Source organism: Gobio gobio (assembly GCF_949357685.1).
Source record: "Gobio gobio genome assembly, chromosome: 2".
Lineage (NCBI taxonomy): Eukaryota > Metazoa > Chordata > Actinopteri > Cypriniformes > Gobionidae > Gobio > Gobio gobio.
This window is the reverse complement of record NC_137098.1, coordinates 38,975,043-39,002,881: the sequence shown is the minus strand read 5'-3', so window position 1 is coordinate 39,002,881 and position 27,839 is coordinate 38,975,043. Positions and strand designations below refer to the sequence as shown.

General features: G+C 38.7%; 2 protein-coding genes across 8 annotated transcripts in view; both read right to left on the bottom strand.

The window, feature by feature from the left end:
* Positions 1-1,310, bottom strand: part of smarcd3b (SWI/SNF related BAF chromatin remodeling complex subunit D3b) — a 49,978-nt gene extending 48,668 nt beyond the window's left edge. For all 4 annotated transcript variants that reach the window (XM_079846136.1, XM_079846138.1, XM_079846140.1 and 1 more), the window contains exon 1: positions 96-1,310. In XM_079846136.1, the coding sequence (XP_079702262.1) occupies positions 96-107 (12 nt within the window). In that variant the 5' untranslated portion in view covers positions 108-1,310. The remainder of the gene's footprint in view (positions 1-95) is intronic.
* On the bottom strand, positions 1,199-26,502 carry nfx1 (nuclear transcription factor, X-box binding 1). 4 transcript variants are annotated; one of them, XM_079846098.1, is made up of 24 exons: positions 26,309-26,501; positions 24,856-25,782; positions 24,109-24,270; positions 23,600-23,677; positions 23,343-23,448; positions 18,235-18,306; positions 18,006-18,145; positions 17,814-17,913; positions 13,371-13,588; positions 11,900-11,997; positions 11,783-11,813; positions 11,577-11,659; positions 11,383-11,491; positions 11,137-11,256; positions 10,485-10,564; positions 10,095-10,325; positions 6,346-6,419; positions 5,986-6,084; positions 4,674-4,715; positions 4,454-4,549; positions 4,095-4,161; positions 3,851-3,996; positions 3,564-3,668; positions 1,199-2,075 (listed from the first exon to the last, which is right to left on the bottom strand). In XM_079846098.1, exons 1-24 carry the CDS (start codon positions 26,328-26,330, stop codon positions 2,000-2,002), a joined length of 3,282 nt encoding a protein of 1,093 aa, XP_079702224.1. In that variant the 5' UTR covers positions 26,331-26,501; the 3' UTR covers positions 1,199-1,999. The 4 variants fall into 4 exon arrangements, 3 of the variants coding, with proteins under 3 accessions (XP_079702224.1, XP_079702225.1, XP_079702226.1); XM_079846099.1 differs by having other exon boundaries at positions 1,945-2,451; positions 26,309-26,502; XM_079846100.1 differs by lacking the exons at positions 1,199-2,075; positions 3,564-3,668; positions 3,851-3,996; ... (1 more) ...; positions 4,454-4,549; positions 4,674-4,715 and adding an exon at positions 5,701-5,860.
* Between the last annotated feature and the right edge of the window lie 1,337 nt (positions 26,503-27,839).

Below are 27,839 nucleotides of genomic sequence, written 5' to 3'. Positions count from 1 at the left end.
AGGACGGCAACAGACCGCAGATACTAAACAATGTTGTTTAATAAGTGCTTAATAGAGCAGATGACATTCTTATGATGTTGCTGTAAATGTCCTACCTTCCTCTCCATGGCAAATGGTTACTGTGGCCGGTTGGTCGCTAAAGGGCAGCGGACGACAGATGAAGAAGCGGATGTGTGTCCGGAGCGACGGAGATGAAGTTCGTTATAGCTTAAAGCAGAAGCAAACACACTCCCTGTTGCTCAGCGCTGGAGTGACTGGACAGTCAGTGTAGAGAGAGAGAGTGAGGCAGCGGAGTGAGGAGGGGATGCAGCCAGAGACGGTGAGCTAGGCGCAGGCGCGTCCTGTCCACCGCTGCTTCGAATAAAACTCGGGCTGTTAGAGGGAGCGTCGTCAAATTGCACGCCTCTCCCTGCGCTCCGTTACAGTCGGTCACTCTCATGGGCTGACAGAATACAGTCGGAACTTTGTCGAACAGGCCTAATATACTAAGCAACATGCGTATGAAAAGTCCGCCAAATCTCTGCACAAGATGAGAGTGAAGAAGAGATGGCAGTGTAGATTAAACAAATGTACCCAAAAGCTGGTTCCCCCTCAAAATAACAGACAACCGTGAGACGGCGACAAGAGTTCTTAAAATTGATTATTATAAATGTAACTCAAAAATGAAAATTCTGTCATCATTTACTTGTTGGAATAATTCGGCAGGGAGTTAATATTCGGCACATCACCAGAATCGTTCAGAAAAACTTGTGCGTCGACGAAAAAAGTTAATTAAGATTTGAAATGGCATGATGGTGAGTAAATTAATGATGACAAAATGTTCATCTCCGGGTGAAGTGGCATTTTCACTGATTTAACGGTTTAAGATTCTAATTTGCAGCAGAGGCCCTTCATTTTCTAATTTTGTCCCGCTACACATTCACTGAGCCATGAGAGTCTTGCCAACAGTCTTCCAGCTCCTTACTAATGTCAATATCATCCTCAGGAGAAACTGTCCATAAAGATATTTCTTGATATATATGGACGTTGACGTCAGGGTCACTAAATGACGATGGAACATCACAATATCATTCCTGTTGGGATAAGAAAGCAAAACTAGGCTACACAATCCCAAAGCACAACATGGACAGGTTGGAGCCACAGCTAGCCTACTGTTGTGCACAATCTCACACTTGAGTCACATGAACTGCAGAAATGTGTGCTTTCAGGAGTATTTATTGCAGCTGAGATGCAATCATTTTCACCTTTAACTAGGTAAAGTAAAATATGATTCCTATACCAACAATCTTCCTGATGATGCTGATGTCCAACTTCGCTCCATTTAACATTCACAGAGTTACTCCTGAGCGACACTTAGATGTCTAACAGATGTCAATGTTCATTGATTATTTAAAAGTCTATAGTCAAAATACAAATACACACAGTTGGGGAAAGTTACTTTTAAAAGTAATGATTTACAAAATTGTATTCCCTAAAAAAAGTAGCTAATTGCGTTAGTTGCTTTTTATGTAAAGTAATGCATTAGGTTACCTTTGTGTTACTTTTTCTCATCAGGGCTAGATCAGCATGTTTGTTATAGTAAAACAAAAAGCAAATGTAAAGGCCCTTTCACACAAAAAGTGAAATGAATAAGGGCTGAAAGAAAAGCAAATTCACAGCTCAAACAAACATTTTAACTGTGCTGCCATTCTGGACCGCAGAAGAATAGGACACAGTTAAGCTCAACACTCTCACTTAAGCAATGAAAAAAAAAAATCTTGTAATGAGTTACTCCCAAAACTGCAAATACATCCAGTATTTTAACTTGCACAGAAACCACATTAATTTCAACTCGTAGATGTTTGCTCTTTGGTAAACCTAACAAACATGTACTCAAATCACAGATGCAGATTCTCATTTTCTTTGTGTTCAGAACTGTGACGCTATTGTGAAAAGAAGTCTATGGACTTTGAACAATTTTATTGTGATTATTATTACAGTGACTCTTCAAAATTTCATATCAATCCTGCACATCAAAATAATCAATTGTGGCCTCCTCTTTAGATGGTTTCATCCAAGCGTTACTATTTTCAGCCCTGAAACAAATGTGAATTAATAACTTTATTAGTTAAGATACACTTTACACTCAACTGTTCACATTACATTAATCAACAAAATGAATTGGAAAAAAAAGACATTTGTCCAGGCCATACCAATGAGTATTATTATGCATGTGGATTTATCAGTAGCAGCAGCAGCTCATGTGAATAATCATACTGATAATTTACGATTATCAGGCCTTTTAGAGTAATCATATACACTACCATTCAAATGTTTGGTGGCGAGTACGTTTTTTGTAATACTTTAATTCAACAAGGATGCATTACATGGATCAGTAAAGACATTAAAATGTTACAAAATTGTTATTTCAAATAATTTCTGTTGTTTTGAACTTTCTATTCATCATAGATTCTGAAAGAGAAAATATCACGTTTCAACAAAAAATATTAGGTAGCATCACTATTTTTAAATTGATAATAAGAAAAGTTTCTTGAGCACCAAACCAGCATATTAGAATGATTTCTGAAAGACCATGAATACATTTAAATAAATTTCATTTTAAAATATATTCAAATGGAAAACTCTTATTTTAAAGGTCCCGTTCTTCGTGTTTTTTTGAAGCTTTGATTGTGTTTACAGTGTGCAATATAACATGTGTTCATGTTTCGCGTGTAAAAAAACACAGTATTTTTCACACAATGTACTTATCTGTGTACCGCTGTTTCCGCTGTCCTAAAAACGGCTGGTGATTTCCTCTTTCTATGAAGTCCCTCCTTCAGAAATACGTAACGAGTTCTGATTGTGCAAGCGCTTACCGTGTTGTAATTCGACCGCAGCTTAGCGCACGTGCCAGCAGTTCCTGTGTTATGATTCGACAGCAGCTTAGCGCACGTTGGAAAGGTCACGCCTCTTAACGGAGAGATGTATGCGTTCAATAATCTCTACAGCGTCCCTGGGAAAGCCAAACAAAGGTGATTTGACTCCTGGATGAAAATAACAGCGTCTCGACGACATGGCGATAAACACACTCAACGCAACAGTTCCTTTTCTCCACGCGACACGTCCGCTTCTCCACGTGGGACAGCAACAAGACCGCGCCCCCTTTTTCGCGTTTCTTTGTGGGCGGAGGTTAGTCTGTTCTACTGCTCTACTGACGTAATTAAAGAAGGAAGTACCAGGATGTAGTCCAAGCCAGCCGTTCGCTGTAGGCTTTGAAAGGGAACTTCTGTTAAATAAAATATCTCGCTTGGCATTGAACTTTGAGCTTTATAATTTTACAGGTATTATTTATGCTCTAACAGCAACATTACACACTAACTAAAGTTTGAACAATGGGATCATGCGGAATGGGACCTTTAAATTGTAATATTATTTCACAGTATTACTATTTTAACTATTTTCGATCAAATAAATGCAGCCTTGGTGAACATAAGAGACCGCTTTCAAAAACATTTAAAAAAAAAAATCTTACAAATGCCAAACTTTTGAAAAGTAGTGTAGTGGTGAGATGTGTGTGAACGTACTTGCTGTTGTGTTGTTTAATGTGGGCAATGGGAGGAGGGGCTCTGGTAACAGTTTCCCTTTCAATCAAAGCAGCCAGACTAGTGTTAGGACATACTGATTTCCCCCTGAAAACACAACATTTAAAACAATCATGTTCAAGAGTACCCAATGCTACTGACAGGGCATATGCTTACCTTAGAGACGTCTTTAAAGTTTACTTTATAAATTTGCTTTTATGCTTACCAAAAGAATAGTTTTCAATACTACAGTTGAAAGCCTAATTTAAAATTTCACAGCTTTTGCTGACCTGATGGCAGTGACCACTACATTGCGCTTGGGTTCGCTATCATAGCTGAGGCTTTCCACACCATATGCCTCAGCTAGCTCATGGATAATTCTCCGGTGTTCACGCTTCATAGGTGGGAAACAGTGACTCCTTTTAGATTGTTTACCCTGAGGAAAAACACAATTACAGTGTGTTAAAAAAATAGTGTTTGTATAGTCGATTTTAAAATAACTATTTATGGTGTGATTATTAGTGTACATCTTACCTTATTAGCCAGTTCAACTAAATTTTTAATCTCTTCCTCAATTTCACTGACGAACTTGAAATCTTTCCTGTATTAAAAAAAAAAAAAAAACCTAAGTGTGAGTGTTCAGGCCTTCACTTGGCTCTGTAGTAGACTAAACATTTGACATTTGTGTGTATATTCTACACATCAGTTTTTCTTTAAACTGTCAAAACAAATGTGTACCAAGAACCCAAACTCAACTGCCAATGTTTTAGTGCACAGTTATTTTCAAGAATGCAACAAAAGTATTTCAGTAAAATGGTCGGTGCCTTCATTGTGATGTCTCATACTACCATGCCATAGATTTGTGCTGATTTATGTTTTAGAATTTGAACCACCTTGCATCCTCTTTGAGAGAGTCAGTAAATTTGGAAGTAGTTGACTTGTTGAAGGGATCCACTGACTGATCAATCTGCAGGGCCTCAGCCAGCCGTCTAGGGGCAAAACAGAAAACATCAAAACCAGCGCAGCCGCATAGACACATCTAGTAATATAAACAGGCACATATATAGGTAAATGACGTGTAAATAAAATCAGCCTTTGCCATCTTCCGTTCACCTGTTTCTCTCCAGTGTAGCGCACTCTTGATCACACTCCAATCTGAATAAGAACATCCAAATAAAAAGGTTACTCCACAACGGAAGCATATTACAACGCATACGGTATGAGAACGGTAAGATTCTTTAATGTTTTTTAAGAAGTCTCTTCTGCTCACCAAGACTGCATTTATGTTATTAAAAATACAAAAAATCTGTAATATTGTGAAATAATATTAAAATGTAAAATAACTTTCCTATTTGAATATATTTGAAAATGTAATTTATTCCTGTGATGCAAAGCTGAATTTTCAGCATCACTACTCCAGTCTTCAGAGTCGCATGATCCTAAAGAAATCATTCTAATATGATGATTTGATGCTCAAGAAACATTTATGATTATTATCAATGTTGAAAGCAGTTGTGCAATTTTTTTTTTTAGGATTCTTTGATGAATAGAAAGTTCAAAAGAACAGTATTTATCTGAAATAGAAAGCTTTTGTAACATTGTACTACCTTTCAAAAATTTTGGGTCGGTAAGAAAAAAAAAATGTTTGGGAAAGAACTTAAAGAAATTAATACATTTATTCAGCAAGGATGCATTAAATTGATCAAGTGACAGTATAGACATATATAATACAGCAAAAGCTTTATGTTTCAGATAAATGCTGTTCTTTTGAACTTTCTATTCCTTAAATAATCCTGAAAAAAATTGTACAAAACTGTTTTCAACATTGATTATAATAATATATGTTTCTTGAGAAGCAAATCGCCATATTAGAATGATTTCTGAAGGATCATGTGACTAATCTGATCTGTGGAGTAATGATGCTGAAAATTCAGCTTTGAATCACAGGAATAAATTGCATTTTAAAATATATTCAAATAGAAAAAAAGTTGTTTTAAATTGTAAAAATATTTCACAATAATACTGTTTATGCTGTATTTTGGATTAAATAAATGCAGCCTTGGTGAGCAGAAGAGACTTCTTTAAAAACATTTAAAAAATCGTACTGTTCTCAAACTTTTGACCGGTAGTGTACTTTAAGCTTTGGAGGTAAAAGTTTATTTAAAAGTTAAAATTACATTGGAGTTCCTTATGAAGTTACCAGCCACTGTAAATGCATTTAATCACCAAAATCAATTTTTACTTGCATTTTGTGCTTGGCGAGTGTCAAGTTCCATGCTCTCCTTCAATGCAACTTTGAACTTGTCAGAAACAGCAGAGATCACTAATGCTGTCATTTACACAAGGCAAACACTGACCCACAGGCTACTCTTCTGGACAACTAATAAAAACAAGCAGTCATGCAAGCTTTAGTTTGTGAGTATACCTGGCCTTTTTCTGCTCCTTCTTTGTGAGCTGTCCAATGTCAACAGACTCTCCCAGCTGCATATCCGACAGCTTACTAGCCACGGCAATAGCTGCATATCTGCAGAATAAGAGATGAAAATTGTATTTGACCTCTGATCAACAAGAATGTTTGACATTGCTAACAGCAGTCTAATTTGCAAATGTATATCCTTTATTTTATATGTATCGGCTTGCTGTGACTGCACAACAATTAGTGTTTAGTGGGGAAAAAGAAAAGAACCTGCTGGTGATTCAGCCAAATGATCAACATAAAGCTTAACTAACTTCAGTCAGTATCACTACTACACTGAATGTCTATGATAGCGTGCCATGTTTTAACCTTTGGTAGGAACTGGCTGCATCAGCACAGGGGATGGTCTCCTTCTTGCGGCCACAGTCACACTGCAGTGCCACCTACAGATTGAAAATAGGAAATAAGTGTGAGTATAATGTAAGGCTCGCCATTTTGATTCTTTTTTTCTTTTTTTGGGGTAAATAATAAATGTGTACAGAAAAAGAAAGCATTTACAAAAATCTAATATACAGCTGAGGAGCAATGATTGTGCTAAGAGAATCAGATATTCTGCCCTTCTGGGGTCTCATTTATAAAACTTTGCGTATAAACCTTACTAAAAGTGTACGTACGCACAAAAGATAGATTTTGCGTACGCACAAAAAAATTCTGATTTATAAAACCATGTGTACGTCAGAACCTGCGCAAAAATCCCTTTATAAATCACAGCCAGCAGAACATTGTGCGTATGTGTATCTCCACCCCGTCTCCTCCCTGAAATCACCATATATGGAGCTTACAACACCTAGTTTTACTATGCATAACCTCATTTGCATATAATTTGCATGCACATTACCATCCACGTGATACCATGTTTAACACTGTCAAAGGTACCAGACATAGAAAAATATTAGATACAGACTATAAATGCCTTACACAGTACATTGCTGACAATCATCCAATATCTTTTTTATGTTTTAGAATAAATATATCAAAATATCCATAAAAACTAAATTGTATAAAATACTTCAGATTTTTCAAAAAAAATAAAGTTTATTCATTAATTTCCACGGGCCAAATGTTATTTTAATGTAAAATATTTTGTTAATTTTAAACCCTTCAACTCAAATCCATGCAGTTTTGCTGATAATGTGAACATATAGGATGTTTAGGCTATTTTAATTTAAACAGATAGGCTTACTTATTTATTGCAGCGTAAATACAATCGTCTGCCTCAGAACGTCACTGACTAAGTATTTTTTAAAAAGAAACGTGTAAATCTTAATTTTTTCTTCAAGTTGTATCCTTCAAATACAGTGATATTTTTCATAATATTGTGAAGATGTCTTTACACTCCGTGTCCGTGCAGCTGTGTTTGTACAGTAAGATGTTATCATAGGACCCATTCAAACCGGATAATGGACCGTTCGACCACTGAATCCTGCAGTGTCTGTGATATCGAATTAAGTGTGCATCACTGATCATTGTTCTCGCTAAAACATATTTTGTCATAACATGAGATCTGCAGTTTAGTTTAAAGACGAATTATTGGAATTAGCCTATATTTAATCCTGTCATTAAAACAGCGTGTCACAGGAAAAGTGATCAAAAGTCGCACATGTCTATCTAAATTCATATAATTTTTGTTTAAATTCTGAGTATTGACTTTATGTAATTTCAGCGCATATCGCCATTAATGAAACTGGAACATTCATGTAAATGTGTACCTATATCGATATGAAAACGGTTTTAAATTGTTCTTACTTCATTACTTTTCTCACTGTAGTAAAGAGTTTGTGTGCATTATCTTTTTTTTTTGGATTTTACTAGATGTATATAGCCTAAACCATAGGCACAAATAACACTGTTGGATTTAATCTTCATGATAATGTGGATATAACGTATGAAATGGAGTGAAAATTAAATGTCATTAATTCTTATAATCATTCTTCTCACATTTATTTTCTACAATCTAACTTCAGTTCACGACCTCACCATCTGTGTCGCCAATTCCTTTTGTCTCCAGAATGTGCGTACGCACGGCTCAAAGTTTGCTTAAAGGTCCCATGGCATGGCATTTTTCTATTATTTTATAGTGTTTCCTGAGGTGTACTTATATTGTTAGTATGACTTTTACATCATAAAATGTCATAATTTAGAAATAAAAGGCATTTTTTCTATACTGCTGTTTGCCCTGTGGCTGAATGCCCTGCTTCAAGAGGCGTGTCTGCTGTGAGACTTCAGTAAAAACGCCCACTGTTGTGATTGGCTGACATCTTTGCATTTTAAATGAGCGGAGGGGGCGTGGTTTATCGAGGCACGAGCAGGCACGAGCTGCTGCCAGAGAGACGGATGGACCTGTGTTCACTTCACATCAGTTCTCAGCATGTCTGAACTGTTGTAGTTACAGCATATACTTCAGGTTATTAGTCTATTTCTAGTCGGAGGGACTGTCACTCATGTCAGAAAGTTAGTAACTTTAGTAAATTATGGATCAGCGCTGACTGGAGACGCGAACCGTTTAGAATGATTCAGTCCAATTTGGTGAACTGGTTCGGTTCACTAAAAAGAACTGGTTCAAAAGAAAGATCGTTTGCGAACCGGACATCACTAATGTACCAGAGACGGAGCGATTGCTAACAAAGTTATTTATAGTAACTACTGAGTTATGAGAGCGCTGTCAGTCAGCGCGAGTTTATTGTGTTTGTATCTGAGAGTTCTGAATAAACACGAGTCCCAGTCACGCCGAGTCCATCTTCATCATTATTACCAACTTTGTAACACATGCAAAGTACCATTACAGCTGTCGAGATGAACGAGTTAAAAGTAAGTGTTGATAATAGCATTATTTTTAAAATAAAATAAAAGCGTCAGTGACGCGCGTTGAGTACACAGCGCAAACAAAGACACAACAGCAGTAATCGAATGTAATCCAGTTTATTGTGGGGCTAGGCTGGCTAGCCCTGATATGCTCACGCTTACCGCCCTTCTGCTTAATCTCACGCCGCGTTTGGTGCCTCTGCTGTGGGCTAGATGCAGTACTGGGGGTCGGGGATGTTGAAGGCCCACCGGTCAGCCGGAGCTTCGGCGTGTGTGAAGTTTATCTCTAAAGATCTGACTCTGCCGATGTTGAGCAGAAACTCATGACTGTATGCACATTTTAGAACCGATAGATGCGACGAGGACGTACAAAAACACTGACTCACAAGATAGAAAACACGAAAACACCGTTCTGTCTGGAGAGAGAGAAGCCGCAGTGTGTGCACGAATAATAAATAATTAGCTACACATCAGAAATCACTGATCACAGATCAGAAGGAACTGAAAAAAGACTTCTGTTTTCATTTGTACATCCAAACACTGAGAAACTGCCAGCGTTCACTCGTTCACAAGCAATGATCTCTCGAGCGCTTGCATGGGCGTGCCAGATTCTCTGGGCGAAGGAAAGGGAGGAAACCGTTCCTGCTTGGACGTCAAACCAGGAGACTTCAGGATTGGCTCGTCTGGCCTGTCATTTTCTCAAAGGCAGAGAGAGACAGCCAGAACTCGGGTTTACACCGATCAACATTTCTATCCACTTGGGGACAATATTCAGGCTAGGGGAACTCATATTAATGTTGAAAAACCTCATAAAATGAACATTTCATGCCATGGGACCTTTAAAGGTGCGCACATTCTCCCGTCAAGTTTGTTTTTTATAGATCACAACCTTTGCGTGGGAACTGGCGTATGTACGTTTCCAGCCCCGTTTTGTGCGTACGCACGCTTTATAAATGAGACCCCTGATCTTTTTCCTACACTTGAAAACAAATCATCTGAAAATTAATTGTGACAAGCTATAACAAACAACTATAATACATGTATGAGAAAAACATAATTTACTGCTTCATCCCAATACTTTACATAACCTATAAAGTTTGTCTGTGAGCATGTGCCAGACCACAAGCACCCTGCAGCTGAGGAATCAGGGAATCACATCAGGCTACAGCTGAGGAAACAAAGGACCGCTTTGACCAATAACTGCATGTTCCATCGATAACCAACTGAGTAGATGTAGGAGGAGGGAAAGGCTGTACCTTGGCACTGCAGATATTGGGTGGACAGGGGATTCCCGGATGGCAGGGAGCAGCACAGGGGTGCCCACAGCCAGGTTTAGGATGAGTGCATGGCTGCTTACACTCTCCCTCTGCCTGACATTCTCCTCGGTGGCATATCCTCTTACACCGATGAGAAGCGCAGGGTAAGAGCTTATCACACACTAAACCACACGAGATGTCCTGCAGGTGGCATGGGATATTACTCCTTTGCTAGGGAGAAATGTGAAAATGCAGATGATTTGGAAGAACTTTTCTTGAATAGAGTGAATCAAAAAGGATTTGATTGGATATTTATTGCATTTGAAACCACCCACTTTTCAAATGCAATGATTAAATTGTAATTGAAAAAAAAAAAAAACGTCTTTTTACCTCATGATTACCCATGCACCACTTTTTAGTGAGGTAGGTACAGGGAGGACATCTCTCCTCACTATGGCATGAATGGAACACTATGAGGAATCATATAAACAAAACCATCAGCTACAAAATCTTTACAATTCATATTACTTTTCAAAGGTTTAGGGTCAATAGGAAAATAATGCTTTCATTATGCAAGGAAGCATTAAGTTGACAGTAAAGACTTTAGATTTCTTAATTCAGATGCTGTTCTTTTTAACTTTCTATTCATCAAAGAATCCTAACAAAATATATCATGGTTTCAAATCAGCACATTAGAATGATTTCTGAAGGATCATGTAACACTAAAGACTGGAGTAATGATGCAGCAAATTCAGCGTTGACATTATAGGAATTAATTACATTAAAGTATATTACAATAGAAAACTTTTATTTTAATTTGTAAAAATATTTTACAATAAGTATTTTTAAACAAATAAATGCAGCCTTGTGCAACGGTAGTGTTTACGATTCAGTTCATCATGTACTTTATGTTTCAATGTTTGCAATTATATCTGAACAAAAAAATGTCAAGGGTATGAACGTACAGAATGCCAACTTTCATAATCCACCATATAAATCTATCTTCACATATATCTGTGATTGTCTGAGCAAGCAGGAGTACCTGGGTGATCACAATCATGACTCCGGGTACACAAGTTTTTACATTCAGGAGGTCTGGTTCCACAAGGGATGGGCGGGAAGAGCACAGTCTCCCCACAGTAGCAAGCCAACTCGTCAAAACCTTACAATAAACACACACAATGCTGATATGAAGAAAAGGGATGGACATACACAAATAAGTTCTTGAAGATAAGGCTCTTTAGAGAAAGATTAAATACATGGGCATCACCCTGGTGCTAAAGCTTACTGGTTTGCCAACAAGGCTGGCAGTTGCCACGGTGACATAGGTCCTGACATCGGTGTAGACCGCAATTGAGCTTGTAGCCACAAATCATTGAGCATTTATGCTCCATATCCTAATAAAGAAAGAAGATGTTTACTAAAACTCTCTTGTGATTAATGCAGCCAGATAAAACTTTCATAAAAATATAAAAGACTCACCACACAACACAACTCTCCACACTTGTGCCTGCCGCAAAAGCGCTTCTTGATGCAGCGTTTCTCACAGGTAAACACCATGTCCTCTGTAGAGGACAGTACATTAGCATTACAACTCCTACTCTGGAATAATACATATAATGGCTTACATAAAGTTTTAGTTACAGTAATTAGCGCCCTGTTGTCCCAAAATCCCCCCAAAGTCTTACCTTCAGTCTGAATCGCTGCACAAGGAACTTCCTATAAAGACAAAGCAGAGTATGATTTACATTTGCAGTTTTCAGAACTTCCCTTACTTTTGTGCAGCTGTATGATAGCTGTCCCACCTTGCTACTACTGCCACATCTGCATTTAATAGAAGATGTCAAAGAGCATGGCCCACAGCTGTCCTCATGGCAGAGCTTTTCACACAAGTGGACAGAATCTACAGCAGAGCAGACACAAGTGCAAAAGAAATATAAGAATTCTGAACAGTTTTGTGTTGAAAATGTTACGCTTTATGCTTATGGAAGACCATGAAAATGTCAAGCATTTACTTTGAACTGTAGACGCACTCTTTCCTTGAGATGAAATGAATGAGTAAATATTTAATATTCTGCCAATGTATAGTAACAAGATGACAATAAAATGTAGACTTTGTTCACTTATAACGAAGTCATACTCTGCTAGCTGTTTCCAAACAGGTTTCTCAAAACCTTTTCTTCCCTATTGTGATGTGTATCCAAGTGAAGCGGCTTCTGGCACCAGGAAAAAAAAATAATGTAGGGCAGAACTTGATTTTGTCCATCAAATTGATTTGATCATGGTCATTTGCTAATTGCTTCGATCTCATGTGAGTGACAGGTTGCTGGAGGGGAGGAATTATTGGTGCACATTATCAGAGAAGAGACGTTGTTGTGAGGGGTAGATTACGAGGGCACATTTATTAAAGGTCCTGTTTTTCGTGTTTTTTTGAAGCTTTGATTGTGTTTACAGTGTGCAATATAACATGTGTTCATGTTTCATGTGTAAAAAAAAACAGTATTTTTCACACAATTTACTTATCTGTATACTGCTGTTTTCACTGTCCTCAAAACGGCCTGAGAATTTCCTCGTTCTATGAAGTCCCTCCTTCAGAAACACGTAACGAGTTCTGATTGTGCCAGCGGTTCCCGTGTTGTGATTCGACAGCAGCTTAGGGCACGCAGAGCGCACGTTACCGGAAAGGTCACGCCTCTCACCATAACGGGGAGATGAATGCGCTCAAACTACAGCCCCTGAAGGCCAAACAAAGGTGATTTGACTCCGGCATGAAAATAACAGCGTCTGAACGACATGGCGACAAATGCAACCGAACCGAACGCAACACTTCCTCTTCTCCACGAGGGAGCAACAAGACCACGCCCCCCTTTTTGCATATTCTTGTGGGCGGAGGTTAGTCGACAAACTGTTCTACTGACGTCATTAAAGCAGGATGTACAGGGATGTAGTCCAAACCGGCCGTTCGCTGTAGGCTTTGAAAGGGAACTTCTGTTAAATAAAATATCTGGCTTGGCATTGAACTTTGAGCTTTATAATTTTACAGGTATTATTTATGCTCTAACAGCAACATTACACACTAACTAAAGTTTGAAAAATGGGATCACGAAGAACAGGACCTTTAAAAAAATAATTACATGTAAAGATAATTTATAATAAACACTGATATATTCCACACAAAATAGGCTTTGTCGATTTTGATTTCTTGATTACTTTGAGATCAGAAAAACATCATTTTAACAACAAACTTATTTATGTACAAAACAATTTGGCTCATACCATCATCTCCACAAGGCAGAGGCTTGTTGCAGGTCTTGCCACAGGAGGGGATGGGGTCAGTACAGGTCTTTCTGTCTGGGTAGCCAAGCTCTAGAAGCTTAGAGAGTGGAGTCTGTCCACACGAACAACTGCGTACCAGCTTGGGGCTGAGTGCACATGGCTGGCACTGCCCAGGGTGGCATTGCTGCTGACAGCGATGAGACTGGCAGTCTAGCATCCTAGAGCAACAGATTGAGAGATGGGAGCTCTCATATACTGAAAATGCATGCAAAATTAAAATAATAACCAAAAGTAAAAGGTCAAACAGGCCAAAATTAATTAATGAACACATTATAAAAGTCACAATATGTAATTTTTCGCTGCTAGATGTCGCTTATTCAAAACAAAGACGTAGCTTGATGACGCCTTGATTTCGCGGAGCTTTTATTATGCTGCAGACGACCGCTTCCACTTCTTCCGGTCATTCGTCTGTGGGGTAACGCAACGCTGTTTATCATATTAGATACATTTGAGTGTGTTGAAAGTTATGTTATAATTAGGGTTGGGAATCGTGAGAAATTTTCCGGTTCCGGTTCCGGTTCCGCCTAACGATTCCGGTTCCATTAAAATTATTAAACAAATAGAGGTAAAGGAAAAAGGCACAATACGCAACTCAAACAATCCATTTTGTGTTTATTACTTGCTCTAAAATTTATTTACAGGTTGGCAATGTCAAAAAAGTCCTGTACTGTACATATATTACAGTATTAATTAAGCCATTCTTGCAACACATTTTTTTTCAAATGAACACCTCTGAAATTGTCTTATTACATTTTATCTCTCGGTCTCTGAATAAAACCAAGTTATAAATTATATTTATTAGTTATATTTATTAATTATTTATATATTAATTTAATAGTAATTCAGTTATTCAGTGAACTTGTAAATAATAAATTGCAATTCAGCATTACAAATGTAATTGTGCCTAAACGCTTACCTAGACCATGGTGACTCAACGGTTGACATATAAATATATATATATATATATATATATATATATATATATATTTATATTATATTATATTAATTATATTATATTATATTATATTATATTATATTATATTATATTATATTATATTATATTATATTATATTATATTATATTATATTATATTATATTATATTATATTATATTATAATATATATATATATATATATATATATATATATATATATATATATATATATATATATATATATATATGCCTTTCACTATAAATCTGGTATAAGCCCTGTGGCACTCTGTGCTGTAGCAAATGTTTTGTCAAATTGCTAGTGCAGCCTCCTTTGCATGTTATTAACTTTTCACGTGTTACATTTTGCTTCATTATCATTCATTCTTTGGAAATGAATCCATACTTGTGACTTTCTCTTTGCTATGCTGGTGGTCAACGAGAAAATATCTGACGCAAAACCGTAAATGTGTAGCGCGAGGGCTTTCAGTGCTGAACTGCGTTGCACTCCTGGAAGCGGCAGGCAACGTAATTAATATTCATGATGAGGTGAGCCAGGGTTGCCAGGTTTTCACAACAAAACCCGCACAATCGTTTCAACCCGCGGACATGAAACACAGCCCGCGGCAACAGTGGAAAACGGGAAAGCGGGAAAATCACGGAGTTGGCAACACTGGCTGTCACTCGCTATGAAAGGATACGCTTCCAGCGCTTCGCACACACATTGCACCAGAACCGTTTTCGGAACCGAAACTTAGGAATTTCGCGCGGTTCTGGCATTTTTCAAAAATCAGTTTCGGTTCTGCATGAGAACCGGTTCTCGGTTCCCAACCCTAGTTATAATGCACCTCTGTGCGTTCACTCTGTGGCTACTATGAGACACTTGTTGCACAGTGCAGTAAGCTAGATCGATATTAGGCATGGTAAAACATGGTACTCCCGGTAAATCCAGACCTGCCAACCTTGAAGAAACTTTATGAGTACACCCCCCCCCCCCCACGGGCCCGATAGCCCACCGCCAATGTACGCTCCACCGTTGTCCACCCACCAGTAAGAAATCTATGAGATACCTAACACTAAAATACATAATATACACAATATACTTTCACCAATTATGATTTATTAGTTACTCCATAACCAAATACAAGTAGACCATAAATGTTATACAGTTACTGCACACCCATCATTGTGTTCAGGATATTATAAACAAAAAAGGCTGATGATGGTTAAACGTCATACAAAAATAGAACAAAAGACAAATTAAACACAAATAGTAAGATTAATAACAAACTACCGTGTTCACTAGCAAAAGTGTTTGTTTTCAAGTAGATGGCAGCAATCTTCCACTAAACTATGGCACATTTCATATTTTCACTATGAATGAAACTGAGTAGTAGATATTTTATTTGAATTTGACATAAAATGTTGCTATTATATAAATAGACTATTACAAATTTACATGTACATTTAATTTAATATTTAATCAAATTAAATATGAATTTTAATTAATAAATAAAAATGTATATAATTTAACACAACTACACAAAACTACACAACTGTAGAGTAAAACATTAATACAAAACTGATATTCCATGCGTTTAAAAAAATCTGACAAGATTAAGGCAAAATCACACTGTCTGGTGCCTCTCTAGACAACCCAGCACAATTGCTAGCATAAAGTTTAAGGTAAAAATAACTGCCATTCATTTACTAGTATCTTAATACTATGCAATTTGATAAACTGTTCATTCATTACATCACTTTACCTCTGTCTTTATCCCCATTTTTCATCTTCCCTGCATCAGATGGCTTTGGTCTTTTTGATACTATAGGGTAGGCTATGGCAGACCATAATGCTAATTTATAATGGGTCATGTGAATTCGACCATCTGTCACAATCAGGTAACTTTTTGTCTACACCTGGTGCGAGTTAAGCACCCTCAAACGAAAGCAATGCTTTCTACATTGAATGTGGCAAGACGCGACGCGACACAACATTTACGTTAATTAATTTATACCAGCAGGCCTAACAAAATCATACAAGAAACTAATTATGGAGCTTTGATATTACAGAAACGCCAACTCTATTCATTCACGAAAATTTGCTGAAAGTCAACAGCACAACTGTGCAACGTGCATGTTCACATTTTAATTATCCATAACAACCCCAAAACTTGCCCGCTTGCCTTGCACATCTGCTAATAAACGATGGGCAACTTTTTTCGACTATTTTTCTTACCTTATTTTTTTTGTTTTGTTGCTGTGGATGTTATTGAGCTTAGAAGTTTAGCTCTTGCGTTCTCCTGAACATCTCGCGTCGCGCTGCCATTGCCCGATGCCATTTTTATATCACTCCATAATCTGTCTATGTTTTAAATGCCTATTCCCCGAGTGGTAGACTACAATGACTGGCTGTTTTAAAATATCTACGAGAAGTAGGCTAGGCCTCCATACTGACAGCTGGGCTCATAGCTTGCAGGTTTGCTTAGTGCACTGTAATAATATTTAAGAATGTATATATTTTTTTCCATTTGATTGGTTCAACCGCCACTCGCCCAAATTTTTTTTAAATATAATTTTTCGTCAAGTCAACCGCGGCTGTAACCGCCAACAGCGCATCTCTGTGAGGCGGTTCAGCCATGGCATGCAAGCCTGCAGTTATCCGGCCTGCCCAGCTTGCTTGAGGCACTGAAATGAAACGAACGCGCGCGGCGCGGGCTTGAAGCATTGTCTAGGAGGGGCGGGCATGTAAGCGGAGGGTTAAAATGAAGCGCTCTGATTGGCCGAAAGCTTTTCACTCCACTTTCACGCTGTGGCTCAGCAGCAGAATCAACGTCATAGACTGCACTGAAACCGCCGAAATGCGAGATGCAACAAAATGCGTACATAGAGAGCAGCGAATCGTACAAGCGTACCAAAGGGTCAAAATGCGTGCCGAGTACGAAAAAAGCGTACATGTTGGCAGGTCTGTAAATCAAGAAAACAAGATTTAAACAATAAGACTAACTGTGTTGAGCTATATAACAATGATTTGTTTTCTGTCGATGAATGCATCCAAACAGTTCCTCACCTGTCTAATAAAACGCATAATATATTAAAACGTCTTTGGTGTTTCCATGGTTTCTACAAAATACAAACGGAAATCAAGGGTAACACGGGTATGATGTCGTTGATAGGCGACACACAGACACGGTCCGTGTCCTGTTTAAAATTGCTTATTTCTCTGGATTTAAACATTCTTGGAAACATTTGGGATAATTAAAGTAAACAAGTCAACAAAATATATAACATTGTTCTAGTGGTTTTTGGATATTTTAATCTTACATATTGTGCCTTTAATAAAAAGTCTAAAACACAAGGCAAGTTTGATATCAAGGCTCTGCATATAGTAAACTAGTAATATGATTAATGTCATACATTGACAAGTGAGAAGATTTTACATTAGTACATACTTTCCACAGGGCTTGCAACAGGAAAAATATCCTGATCCATCAAAACTCTCAAGATCAGTTCCACATGCCACCTCCCTGAACACCACACCACAGAAGCAGGCTAAAAGGGTACAAAGACATTGCTAGAAAATTATATACAATTAGATGACTGAATAGACACCTATTAAATTACACAAGGACTACTGTACTTACCTTGCTGGACACGAAGTCGGCAGGGTTGGCATGGCCCTGAGTGGCACAACTGAGCACAGGAATGCTCTGAGCAGTTCAGAAGAGACCCACAGACGTCTTCACAAAGCAAAGGTCCTGCCTGACTGCAACGCACCTGCTTACTGCGCACACAAGAAAACGCTGTTGTTTTGCCCCTATATATCTGGGTAAATTATTGCATATAGAGTTCATTAGAAATAGTTAATAGTACCTCATTCTCCCACAAATGCAGGACTTGGTGATAAAAGCCGGGCATTGTGGGCAGGGCCCAGGATGGCACAAGCTACAAAGAGCAAGAGAAAGTCTTATGCACGAATGTCAACACTGGATTGACCAATGTCATTTCACTTATCATAAATATAGACAAAATTATAGATGTGCAAACAATTTAAAAAGAAAGTGAGTTGCCTAAATGACTAGTTGAGTAATCACTTTTAAATGGTTAGTTAACACGAAAATTATTATTAACATAAACATTCAAAAAAAATTACATTCAAACATTATTAACATATAAACATCAGTTATGATAAACGGAAGCTCAATCATGTTCACTTGACATGCGAGAACCAATGAGGTTAATTCTTGTTTGAGCTTCCACAAGATCTGGTTTCCACAATGAGGTTTTTTTTGCTCGTCAAGCAGGTTCAGTTAAGCTTCTTTTTGGTCAATATTTAAATATGAATAAAAGCTTAAATTAAATCTGTTCATCATACAAAGCGATCGGGTCTCTTCAGAAAATCTGGACTAAACCGCTCAATTTATATGGATTAGTTAAGATATCTTTTCAGTTGCGTAGCTGTCAATGAAGGTACAGAAAGATCTCAGATTTCAACAAAAATATCTTAATCTTAATATGAATGAAATACGAAGATGAATGAAAGTCTTACGGGTAGGGCTGTGATGGTGGGAGTTTTTTACCACCGCGGTGGTAATGGACCAACTACTGACTGGCGAGTCAGAGCCGGCCCAAGGCATAAGCGAACTAAACGGCTGCTTAGTGCCCCCTTCGCCACCAGGGGGCCCCCAAGAGCACATGAAACTTGCCGCATGTTGCTTTATTGAAATCGCGAAATGGCCTTAAACAATTACTAGATAAACTGCACTTTTTTTGAAAAAGGTTTTCTAATATATGCAAGGATTATATATTAGTGTCATAATATTCATGTAAAACAGCACACGTTACATGTGCTACTCAACCAGTGGTGCAGTTGTCACGTTTACCGGCACAGCCCTAGTTACAGGATTGAAATGACATGAGGGTCTGTAATTAATGACAGAATTTTCATTTTTGGGTGAATTAACCCTGTAAGAAAGCCATGTATGTATATTAATTAAGCTGGTTTCATGTTCATTAGACATGTTTCTTAAAAGTGCAGTGTATAGCATTTATGAGGATCTATTAACAGAAATGCCATATAATATACTTAACTATGTTTTCAGTGGTGTATAAAGACCTTACATAATGTACCATTATGTTTTTATTACCTTAGAATGAGCCATTCGATCTACATACACCACGGGTCCCCTTATAGTGAAATTGCCATTTTGAGCTGTCATGTTTCTACAGTAGCTCTAAACGGACAAACTGCTCAAATAGAGCTCTAGCTACTCTTTGCGGTCTCAGAGGACGACATTTTTGTCCTTCTCTACGTGCTTCGAAAAGGAGGGGTGAGTGGTGGCCGGTTGCAAGATGGTGCTAAAAATTTTTGGTCACAGTGAAATTTCAGCAAAGAAGGGTCACTGTTCTTTGTCAAGAAGTCACATTCAAACCAAGCAGTTTTCTATTGGTCCATTCGGCACTTTTGTGTGACCAAGCGAAATCTGTGCGGGGAACTTTTTCACCCTCACACAAAACTCCCAAGAGCATGATGGATTCCGATTTAAATCAGTCAATTATCAACAAAACATGCAACCTCACATTTAGTGGGACTTTACTAAGGGTGTCACGATTTCGATTTTAAATCAAAATCGACCAAAATTAAGTCACAATCTCAAACTTCGAATTAAAAAATGGAATCGTCGATGCTGCCACACCCCCATGTCACGTCCTGTTGCTTGCCAGCCAAGCGGAAAAAAAACAATCGTGTTGAAGTGCAGCGAGTCAACCTCAGCTACAGCCACTCAAAATATAGCACCCATAGACAGAACTTGAACCCCGTCCTCTTTCACTGAAGTCGCCGGTGTGGAAGTATTATGGATTTCCAGTGAGTTATGTTGACAACACACGCGCGCAAATGCAATTACGCGCGCGTTACGAGTATTCATAGCCGCAGACATGCGACCTTATTCGGTGGTGGAAAACTCCGGTTTTAGGCATTTAATTTGCGCGCTAGAACCACACTACGAAATCCCAAGTAGAACGCATCTCACAGCTACGGTGATTCCCTCCATGTACAATAATGTAAAGGAGAAAGTTATTGAAGGTCTGATCACCGCACATTTAGTTGCATTGACTACAGTATTTTAGCAGTTCTCTTTCCATATTCTTCTTTAAGAAAATTGTTACAGTTGTCTTGTCTTGTAAAAAAAGTGTTTGACAACTCAAAGAGCAGCTCTAAACAACATATCCGTCTTTAGGAAGAACATAAAATAATTAAAAAATACAGTCATCATTCTCAGGGGATAAAAAGTAGTTATCAGTGTGGTATATGTTCAACTGTTCGGAAATAGTTTGTTAAGACACTTAAAGAGTTAGTTCACCCAAAAATGAAAATTCTGTCAGTAATTACTCACCCTCATGTTGTTCCAACCATGTAAGACCTTCGTTCATCTTCGGAACATAATTTAGTATATTTTTGATGAAATCTGAGAGCTGTCTCACTCCTCCATAGGCTTTCAGAGGGAATGAAACTTGATGGCCCAGAATAGTACGTAAAAACGTCATTTAAGGAGTCAAAATGACTTCAGTGGCTCTGTATTAAGTCTATCATGCGACGAAAATACTTTTTGAGTGGAAAAACAACAAAAAATAACGACTTTATCACACTATTATTGTTGTTCAATTTGAGCCTCTGACGAGAGTTTGCGGGAGTGCCACGACGCATGCGCGAGAACTGAGATTAACCCTACTCCGAAAGAGTGAGCAGCCAGTAACAAGTAGTTGTTACTGGCTGCTCACTCTTTCGGATTTCACTCAGCTGCACTCAGATTTCATCAAAAATATACTAAATTATGTTCCGAAGATGAACGAAGGTCTTACATGGTTGGAACAACATGAGGGTGAGTAATTACTGACAGAATTTTCATTTTTGGGTGAACTAACCCTTTAATTGTTCAGAGAAGACTATGGACATGGCTGTTTTATTGTTTTTGTTTGTTTTGTTGTGAACTTGAATGTCATCTTCTGTGAAGAAGACTGCACTCGCAAAAGAGAAACTAACTAGATGGCAGGTTATTTTGCTTAAAGGTCCCATGGCATTTTTCTATTATTTTATAATGTTTCCTGAGGTGTACTTATATTGTTAGTATGATTTTTACATCATAAAATGTCATAATTTAGAAATAAAAGGCATTTTTTCTATACTGCTGTTTGCCCTGTGGCTGAATGCCCTGCTTCAAGAGGCGTGTCTGCTGTGAGACTTCAGTAAAAACGCCCACTGTTGTGATTGGCTGACATCTTTGCATTTTAAATGAGCGGAGGGGGCGTGGTTTAACAAGGTTTACGAGGCACGAGCAGGCACGAGCTGCTGCCAGAGAGACGGATGGACCCGAGTTCACTTCACATCAGTTCTGTCAGTCTCAGTTCAGTGCTGTTGTAGATACAGCATATACTTCAGGTTATTAGTTTATTTCTAGTCGGAGGGGCTGTCACTCATGTCAGAAAGTTAGTAACTTTAGTAAATTATGGATCAGCGCTGACTGGAGACGCGAACAGTTTAGAACGATTCAGTCCGATTTGGTGAACTGATTCGGTTCACTAAAAAGAACCGGTTCAATAGAATGATTCGTTCCCGAACCGGACATCACGGAGACAGAGCGATTGCTAACAAAGTTATTTATAGTAACTAATGAGTTATGAGAGCGCTGTCTGTCAGCGCGAGTTTATTGTGTTTGTATCTGAGAGTTCTGAATAAACACGAGTCCCAGTCACGTCAAGTCCGTCTTCATCATTATTACCAACTTTGTAACACATGCAAAGTACCATTACAGCTGTCGAGATGAACGAGTTACGAGTAAGTGTTGATAATAGCATTATTTTTAGACATGTTCCTATCATATGAAAAGCCTCAGTGACGCGCATTGAGTACACAGCGCAAACAAAGACACAACAGCAGTAATCGAATGTAATCCAGTTTATTTGGGGATAGCTGGCTAGCCTAGCCGGATACCCTCACGCTTACCCCCCTTCTGCTTAATCTCGCGCCGCGTTTGGTGCCTCCGCTGTGGGCCAGATGCAGTACTGGGGGTCGGGGATGTTGAAGGCCCACCGGTCAGCCGGAGCTTCGGCGTGTGTGAGGTTTATCTGTAAAGATGTGGCTCTCTATGTTGAGCAGAAACGACTGTATGCACATTTTAGAACAGATAGACGCGACGAGGACGTACAAAAACACTGACTCACAAGATAGAAAACACGAAAACACCGTTCTGTCGAGAGAGAAAGAAGACGCAGTGTGTGCACGAATAATAAATAATTAGCTACACATAAGAAATCACTGATCACAGATCAGAAGGAACTGAAAAAAGACTTCTGTTTTCATTTGTACATCCAAACACTGAGAAACTGCCAGCATTCACTCGTTCACAAGTAACGTTAATGATCTCGAGTGTTTGCATGGGCGTGCCAGATTCTCTGGGCGGAGGAAAGGGAGGTAACCGTTCCTGCTTGGACGTCAAACCAGGAGACTTCAGGATTGGCTCGTCTGGCCTGTCATTTTCTCAAAGGCAGAGAAAGACAGCCAGAACTCGGGTTTACACCGATCAACATTTCTATCCACTTGGGGACAATATTCAGGCTAGGGGAACTCATATTAATGTTGAAAAACCTCATAAAATGAAAATTTCATGCCATGGGACCTTTAAGTTTTCAATTGACTGAAGATACAAGTTGTTACATTGTTGTTAATAAATGTTAACTAAAATAAATTTGACAATGTAGTGTGGTACATTGCGAACAAAGGTCAGATATTATATTGCATAAAAGTCTAGTCTAAAAATGGCAGCAACCTGTGCTTTAAAAAAAATAAATGTAAAAATCGAGAATCGAATCGAACCGTGACCTTAGAATCGAAAATGTAATCGAATCGAGGATTTGGAGAATCGTGACACCCCTAGACTTTACCATGACACTTTTTACATGGTTTTGTGATGTTGGGCTCTTACATGTTACAGGGGTGATTGCATTCCGCTCCACTCCTCTTTTTCCCACACATATCTCCACAGCTATGAGGGATCTCAGTGCGCTGAAACTCAGGATTGGTCTCCTTCCCTGTCCATTAAATAAAAGGTGAATGAACAGAAATTTAGAGAACCTTCAGTTTTACAGCATTATCCATTAAAAAAATAAAGCCACATTATCATTTCACAAATTTCCAAAGATTCAGACAAAAAAAACATGTAAAAACACAAAATAATCTTACCACAGAAACAGGTATACAAATTTGGGGTTTTCAATGCCACATGCTGGCATGCAGGACAACGCCAACCTTCAGTGCCATCTGTAAATAATCAAACATTTATATGTTTTATTTAACTATGGTTATTGTAGTACAACAGACACTGCTGATGGTTAGCTCACAGTATTTGGCATTTGTTTTTAGAAATCATACATTAATCTGTCAGTATAATAAATGTTAAAGTCCCTTTCAAGGTAAGTCAGTTCACTTGGCGGCAATATTTGCAACACTTCCAGGCAACTCCCATCTACATTAAATGGGGAAATACCAAAATCCCATATTTCAAATAAACAGTCAAATCTGACAAACTGTTTCATAAATGTTGCTTCTTACGCTCAAATATCCTTAAAAAGCAGATATTTTAGGGTTGGTTCTGCCAATGCACATATGCAGTCCTAAGCGGGACTCTTCTAATGGTAGCTATACAGTCTTTGGTAATGTCCTCTATTAAAGGTGAGAGGCGGTCAACGTACCATCAGCTTGAGATGCAGGTGATCGAGCCCATTTCTTGATGCAGTTGAGGTGGAACACATGGAAACAGCTCTGACAATTCCAAACCGGAGCCATGACCCGAATAACTTCACAACAGACCATACACTCATACTTTTCCTCTGTCAGCTGCTCAATTAGACAACCTATATAAATATATACATACACACAGGGTTGAAGATGTTAAAAAGCTTGTCATTAAGAGAGACACAGAAATACTGTCAGGCAAAGGGGTAATTCACAGCTGGCAAGATGGGCTTTTAATAAAGCATTTTTTTTAAATTGGTGCTCAATGACTAGATAAAATAGGAAAAAAGGGCTGTTGCATTCCCTTTTGCCAGAAAGGTAGGTAAACTTGAACACCCATAATGCATTGGGAACTGCCCTGCTGTCCACCTGACTGTCAAAATGCATAAATCTTTAACAAAAGCCCGGGATCTGTCAAAAGTCTGCCGGATGATGCAAAATTACACGTTTTGTGTCAAATAAACGGCTAGATCTGACAACAGGTAACATTGAGGAGGAGTATACATTGGTAATTTACATAGAACACCGACTTTACAACAATACAAAGATGGTTGAAAATCAGCGAACTTGTCCTTTAATTATCGTACCAAGTATTTACAAACAGAGTGTACAGTAACTGTAGAGAAGTGACAATCATTTGTAAAGGTGCAACAACAAAACAAGCACTCGTATGTGTGTTTATGTTCTGACCTAAAGCACATCACCTGTCTGTGTCTCTTTGCTTTTGGGAGGCTCCATGCATTTCACCAGTCCTGTTCTTCGCTCAGGACCACCACCTCTCTTCGGCCCCGGATTCTGCAGTACTGGCCGTTTTCCTCTTGTACCTTCTCTGTTCCTGTTGAACTCCTCATGTCTTCCACTGTCATCTTCTGCACCTCTTCTCCCCTCCTCTCTGATCTGAACTTCTCTTTCTCTCCAGTTACCCTCAATCCCATGGTTAGGGATCAGTCCTTTCCCCCGGGAACTGGGCTGTATGCGGCGGTCTCCACCTCTCCATCCCTTATGGTTCCTCTGCTCACGCTCTGGATGTTCATGAACTGCTGCAGGCTTTGCTTCTCCTCCAGAAGCTTGGCTTTCCTGGTTCTCCTCCTTATCCCTGGGCAGAGGCTCCTTTATCAATCTCTCAGCTCTCACTTTATTGGGCATCTTCCGTCGGCTGTCTCGATAAGACTTACTTATATCTGCTTCCATGGATGTTCTTTCCTTCTCCTCTTCTGTCGATTTGTTAAAAGTAGGCATGTTGGGTCGCTTAGGACCACCAGCTCCACTGTCCCTTCCTGAGCAGTCGCTATCACTTCCAGGTTTTGTCCATCTCTCACTCTGGGGGTGACGATCATTGTTGCGCCTACAGTCTACTCGTCCTCCTCTTTGTCTTCCTCCTCTGCCTCTACCTCTTAAGCCTCCTCTGATGGCAAAGTCAGGAGTGGGTAATGTATAGTTGGCAGGGTTTTCAAACTCATTTTGACCGTGATCAGTCGCACTGAACTGGCTAAAGTGATGATGAGGCCGAACATGATGAGCCCTCCAGTCCTGACTGTGGTCCTGCTGCCTGTAACTTCTCCTAGAGTGGGGCTGCTTGGGTTTAGCTTGAGGTACAAACTCAGCAGACTCAGGATTCAACTTTGATGTGTCTGAAAGTGAAGACAAATGGTTGACAGGTTAATTTTCTGCCCTTTGACTTTATTGCTATAGCATTATCTATACAGCCATGATGACTGGATGCTTTGTAGGCACTGGACATATTGTACACTGATACTGACACAGCGTTTTTGCAACATGCTGTGCCGTAACATGGCAAATGGATGTCACCTGCTTTTCTCTCTTAGAAGGTCTGTCGAGTATCGACCAGACAGAAATATGAAATCATAAATTTACTGACAATCTTTCGTGCTTTTAACTTGTTAACCAACTTCCTTCCACTTCTTCCTTGTGGACGTGACGTGCCGATGACTAGTAAAATATTATTCCCTAAACTGTGAAATAAATCGCGTTACAACTCATTTCATTATTTTATTTTCTCAGATACTGAGATTATATTGCTGAGATAAAAGGATGAGTTCACCGTCACAATCGTGAACACACACACACACACACACACACTTCACTACAGCTAACGTTAGCTGTTATGAGGCGAGTAGCCATAACCGCTTAACTTACCTGTAACGGAGGCTTCAGCCATTCAGCCGGGACTCAAGACAGTTTAGACGAGACTTCCTCAGAACAGCTGAGTATATGATGATTACGCTGAGAAGCCGATAAAAAGATATGAATATATTATGAACTACACTGACTTGAGTTAGTGCTAGTTGTACTGAAGCCGCTTGTCGATGTCCAATCAGAGAACAGAAGTCGCTGACATAGAGACACGTGACCGCTGCGTCACAGCTAGGACCCTATGACTCGTGAGATGTAAAATTGCTTTTTTAAATACAATGTATGCTTTTCACTCCTAGTTATATGTACTGTTACATTACAAAAAATAAAAAAACATAAGTCATTTTAAGAAACGTGTTCATCAGTATTAAAGGGATAGTTCACCCAAAAATGAAAATTCTGTCATCATTTACTCACCCTCAAGTTTTTCCAAACCTGTATGAGTTTCTTTGTTCTGCTGAACACAAAAGAAGATATTTGAAAGAATGTTTGTAACCAAGCAGTTCTCGGCAGCCATTGACTACTATAGTACTAGAGATCTGCTTGGTTACAAACATTCTTTCAAATATCTTCCTTTGTGTTCAGCAGAACAAAGAAATGTATACAGTCTTGGGACAACTTGAGGGTGAGTAAATGATGACAGAATTTTCATTTTTGGGTGAACTATCCCTTTAAAGGTGGGGCAAGTGGTATTTCAAAAATGCTTTATAAAGGTGTCTCAGACCGAGTACCAAAACAAACTTATAGCCAATCAGCAGTAAGGGCGTGTGTACTAATAACGAAGATGTCTGTGGAACAAAAGAAGGCTTACGATTAGGCAAGAAGTATCAGCTTTCCAGCGCTGGAGAGAACTCAAGTTTGCTTTATTTCTTCTCGATAGGCGAGTAACATTGATTTTGTTTTGTTTCAACTAATTATGCTGGCTTTTGCTAGAATATGCTCGTGTGTCATGTTCGCTTGTTTGTCCATTTGCAATCATATGGTCGTTTACATCAGCGATGATAAATACCCATTCATTTCCACACCCTATAAGCCTGGAGTGTCTAAACTTCCACACTGTCTGTTTCAAGCGTCAGCTCCCAAAGTGTGTCCGAAAAGTAAGATAATTATACTCCTAATATATGTTTGTTTCCTTTGGTTCCTCTTTTTGTGATTGATATAACCCTCTAATCTTGTCATAATTGTAATATGTTCATTAGTTGGACTGTCGTGCTCGTGCTATTGAGTTGTTAATGAGAACTGTTTGTGTTTTTGGGATGTAAGGGATGACTTTTTCACTGAACATTCGACCTGGATTACCACTTTTGATGACATCATCATACCCTCAGCGGGCTGGCACAGCCACTGATCTATATAAAAATGTATATAGATCAGTGGCTGTGCCAGCCGGCCGAGGGTATGATGTTATTCATTATTCATATATAAATATACAAATATTCATATTCAGCAGAAACAAGTGATAAAGCATTGCATATGCACATTGTCGTTTTTTAAATAAAAAAAACACGATTTTCTCAGATTGTTGTTCAAAATG

Bases quoted from the DNA above. Each gene is read 5' to 3' on its own strand.
- nfx1 (XM_079846098.1), bottom strand. From the start codon at position 26,330: ATGGCTGAAGCCTCCGTTACAG. The intron at 18,307-23,342 runs GTAAGAGCCCAA...TGCTCTTTGTAG, and splicing joins TGCAATCACCCCTGTAACAT to CTTGTGCCATCCTGGGCCCT. The intron at 18,146-18,234 runs GTACTATTAACT...TTGTGTGCGCAG, and splicing joins TGCATTTGTGGGAGAATGAG to TAAGCAGGTGCGTTGCAGTC.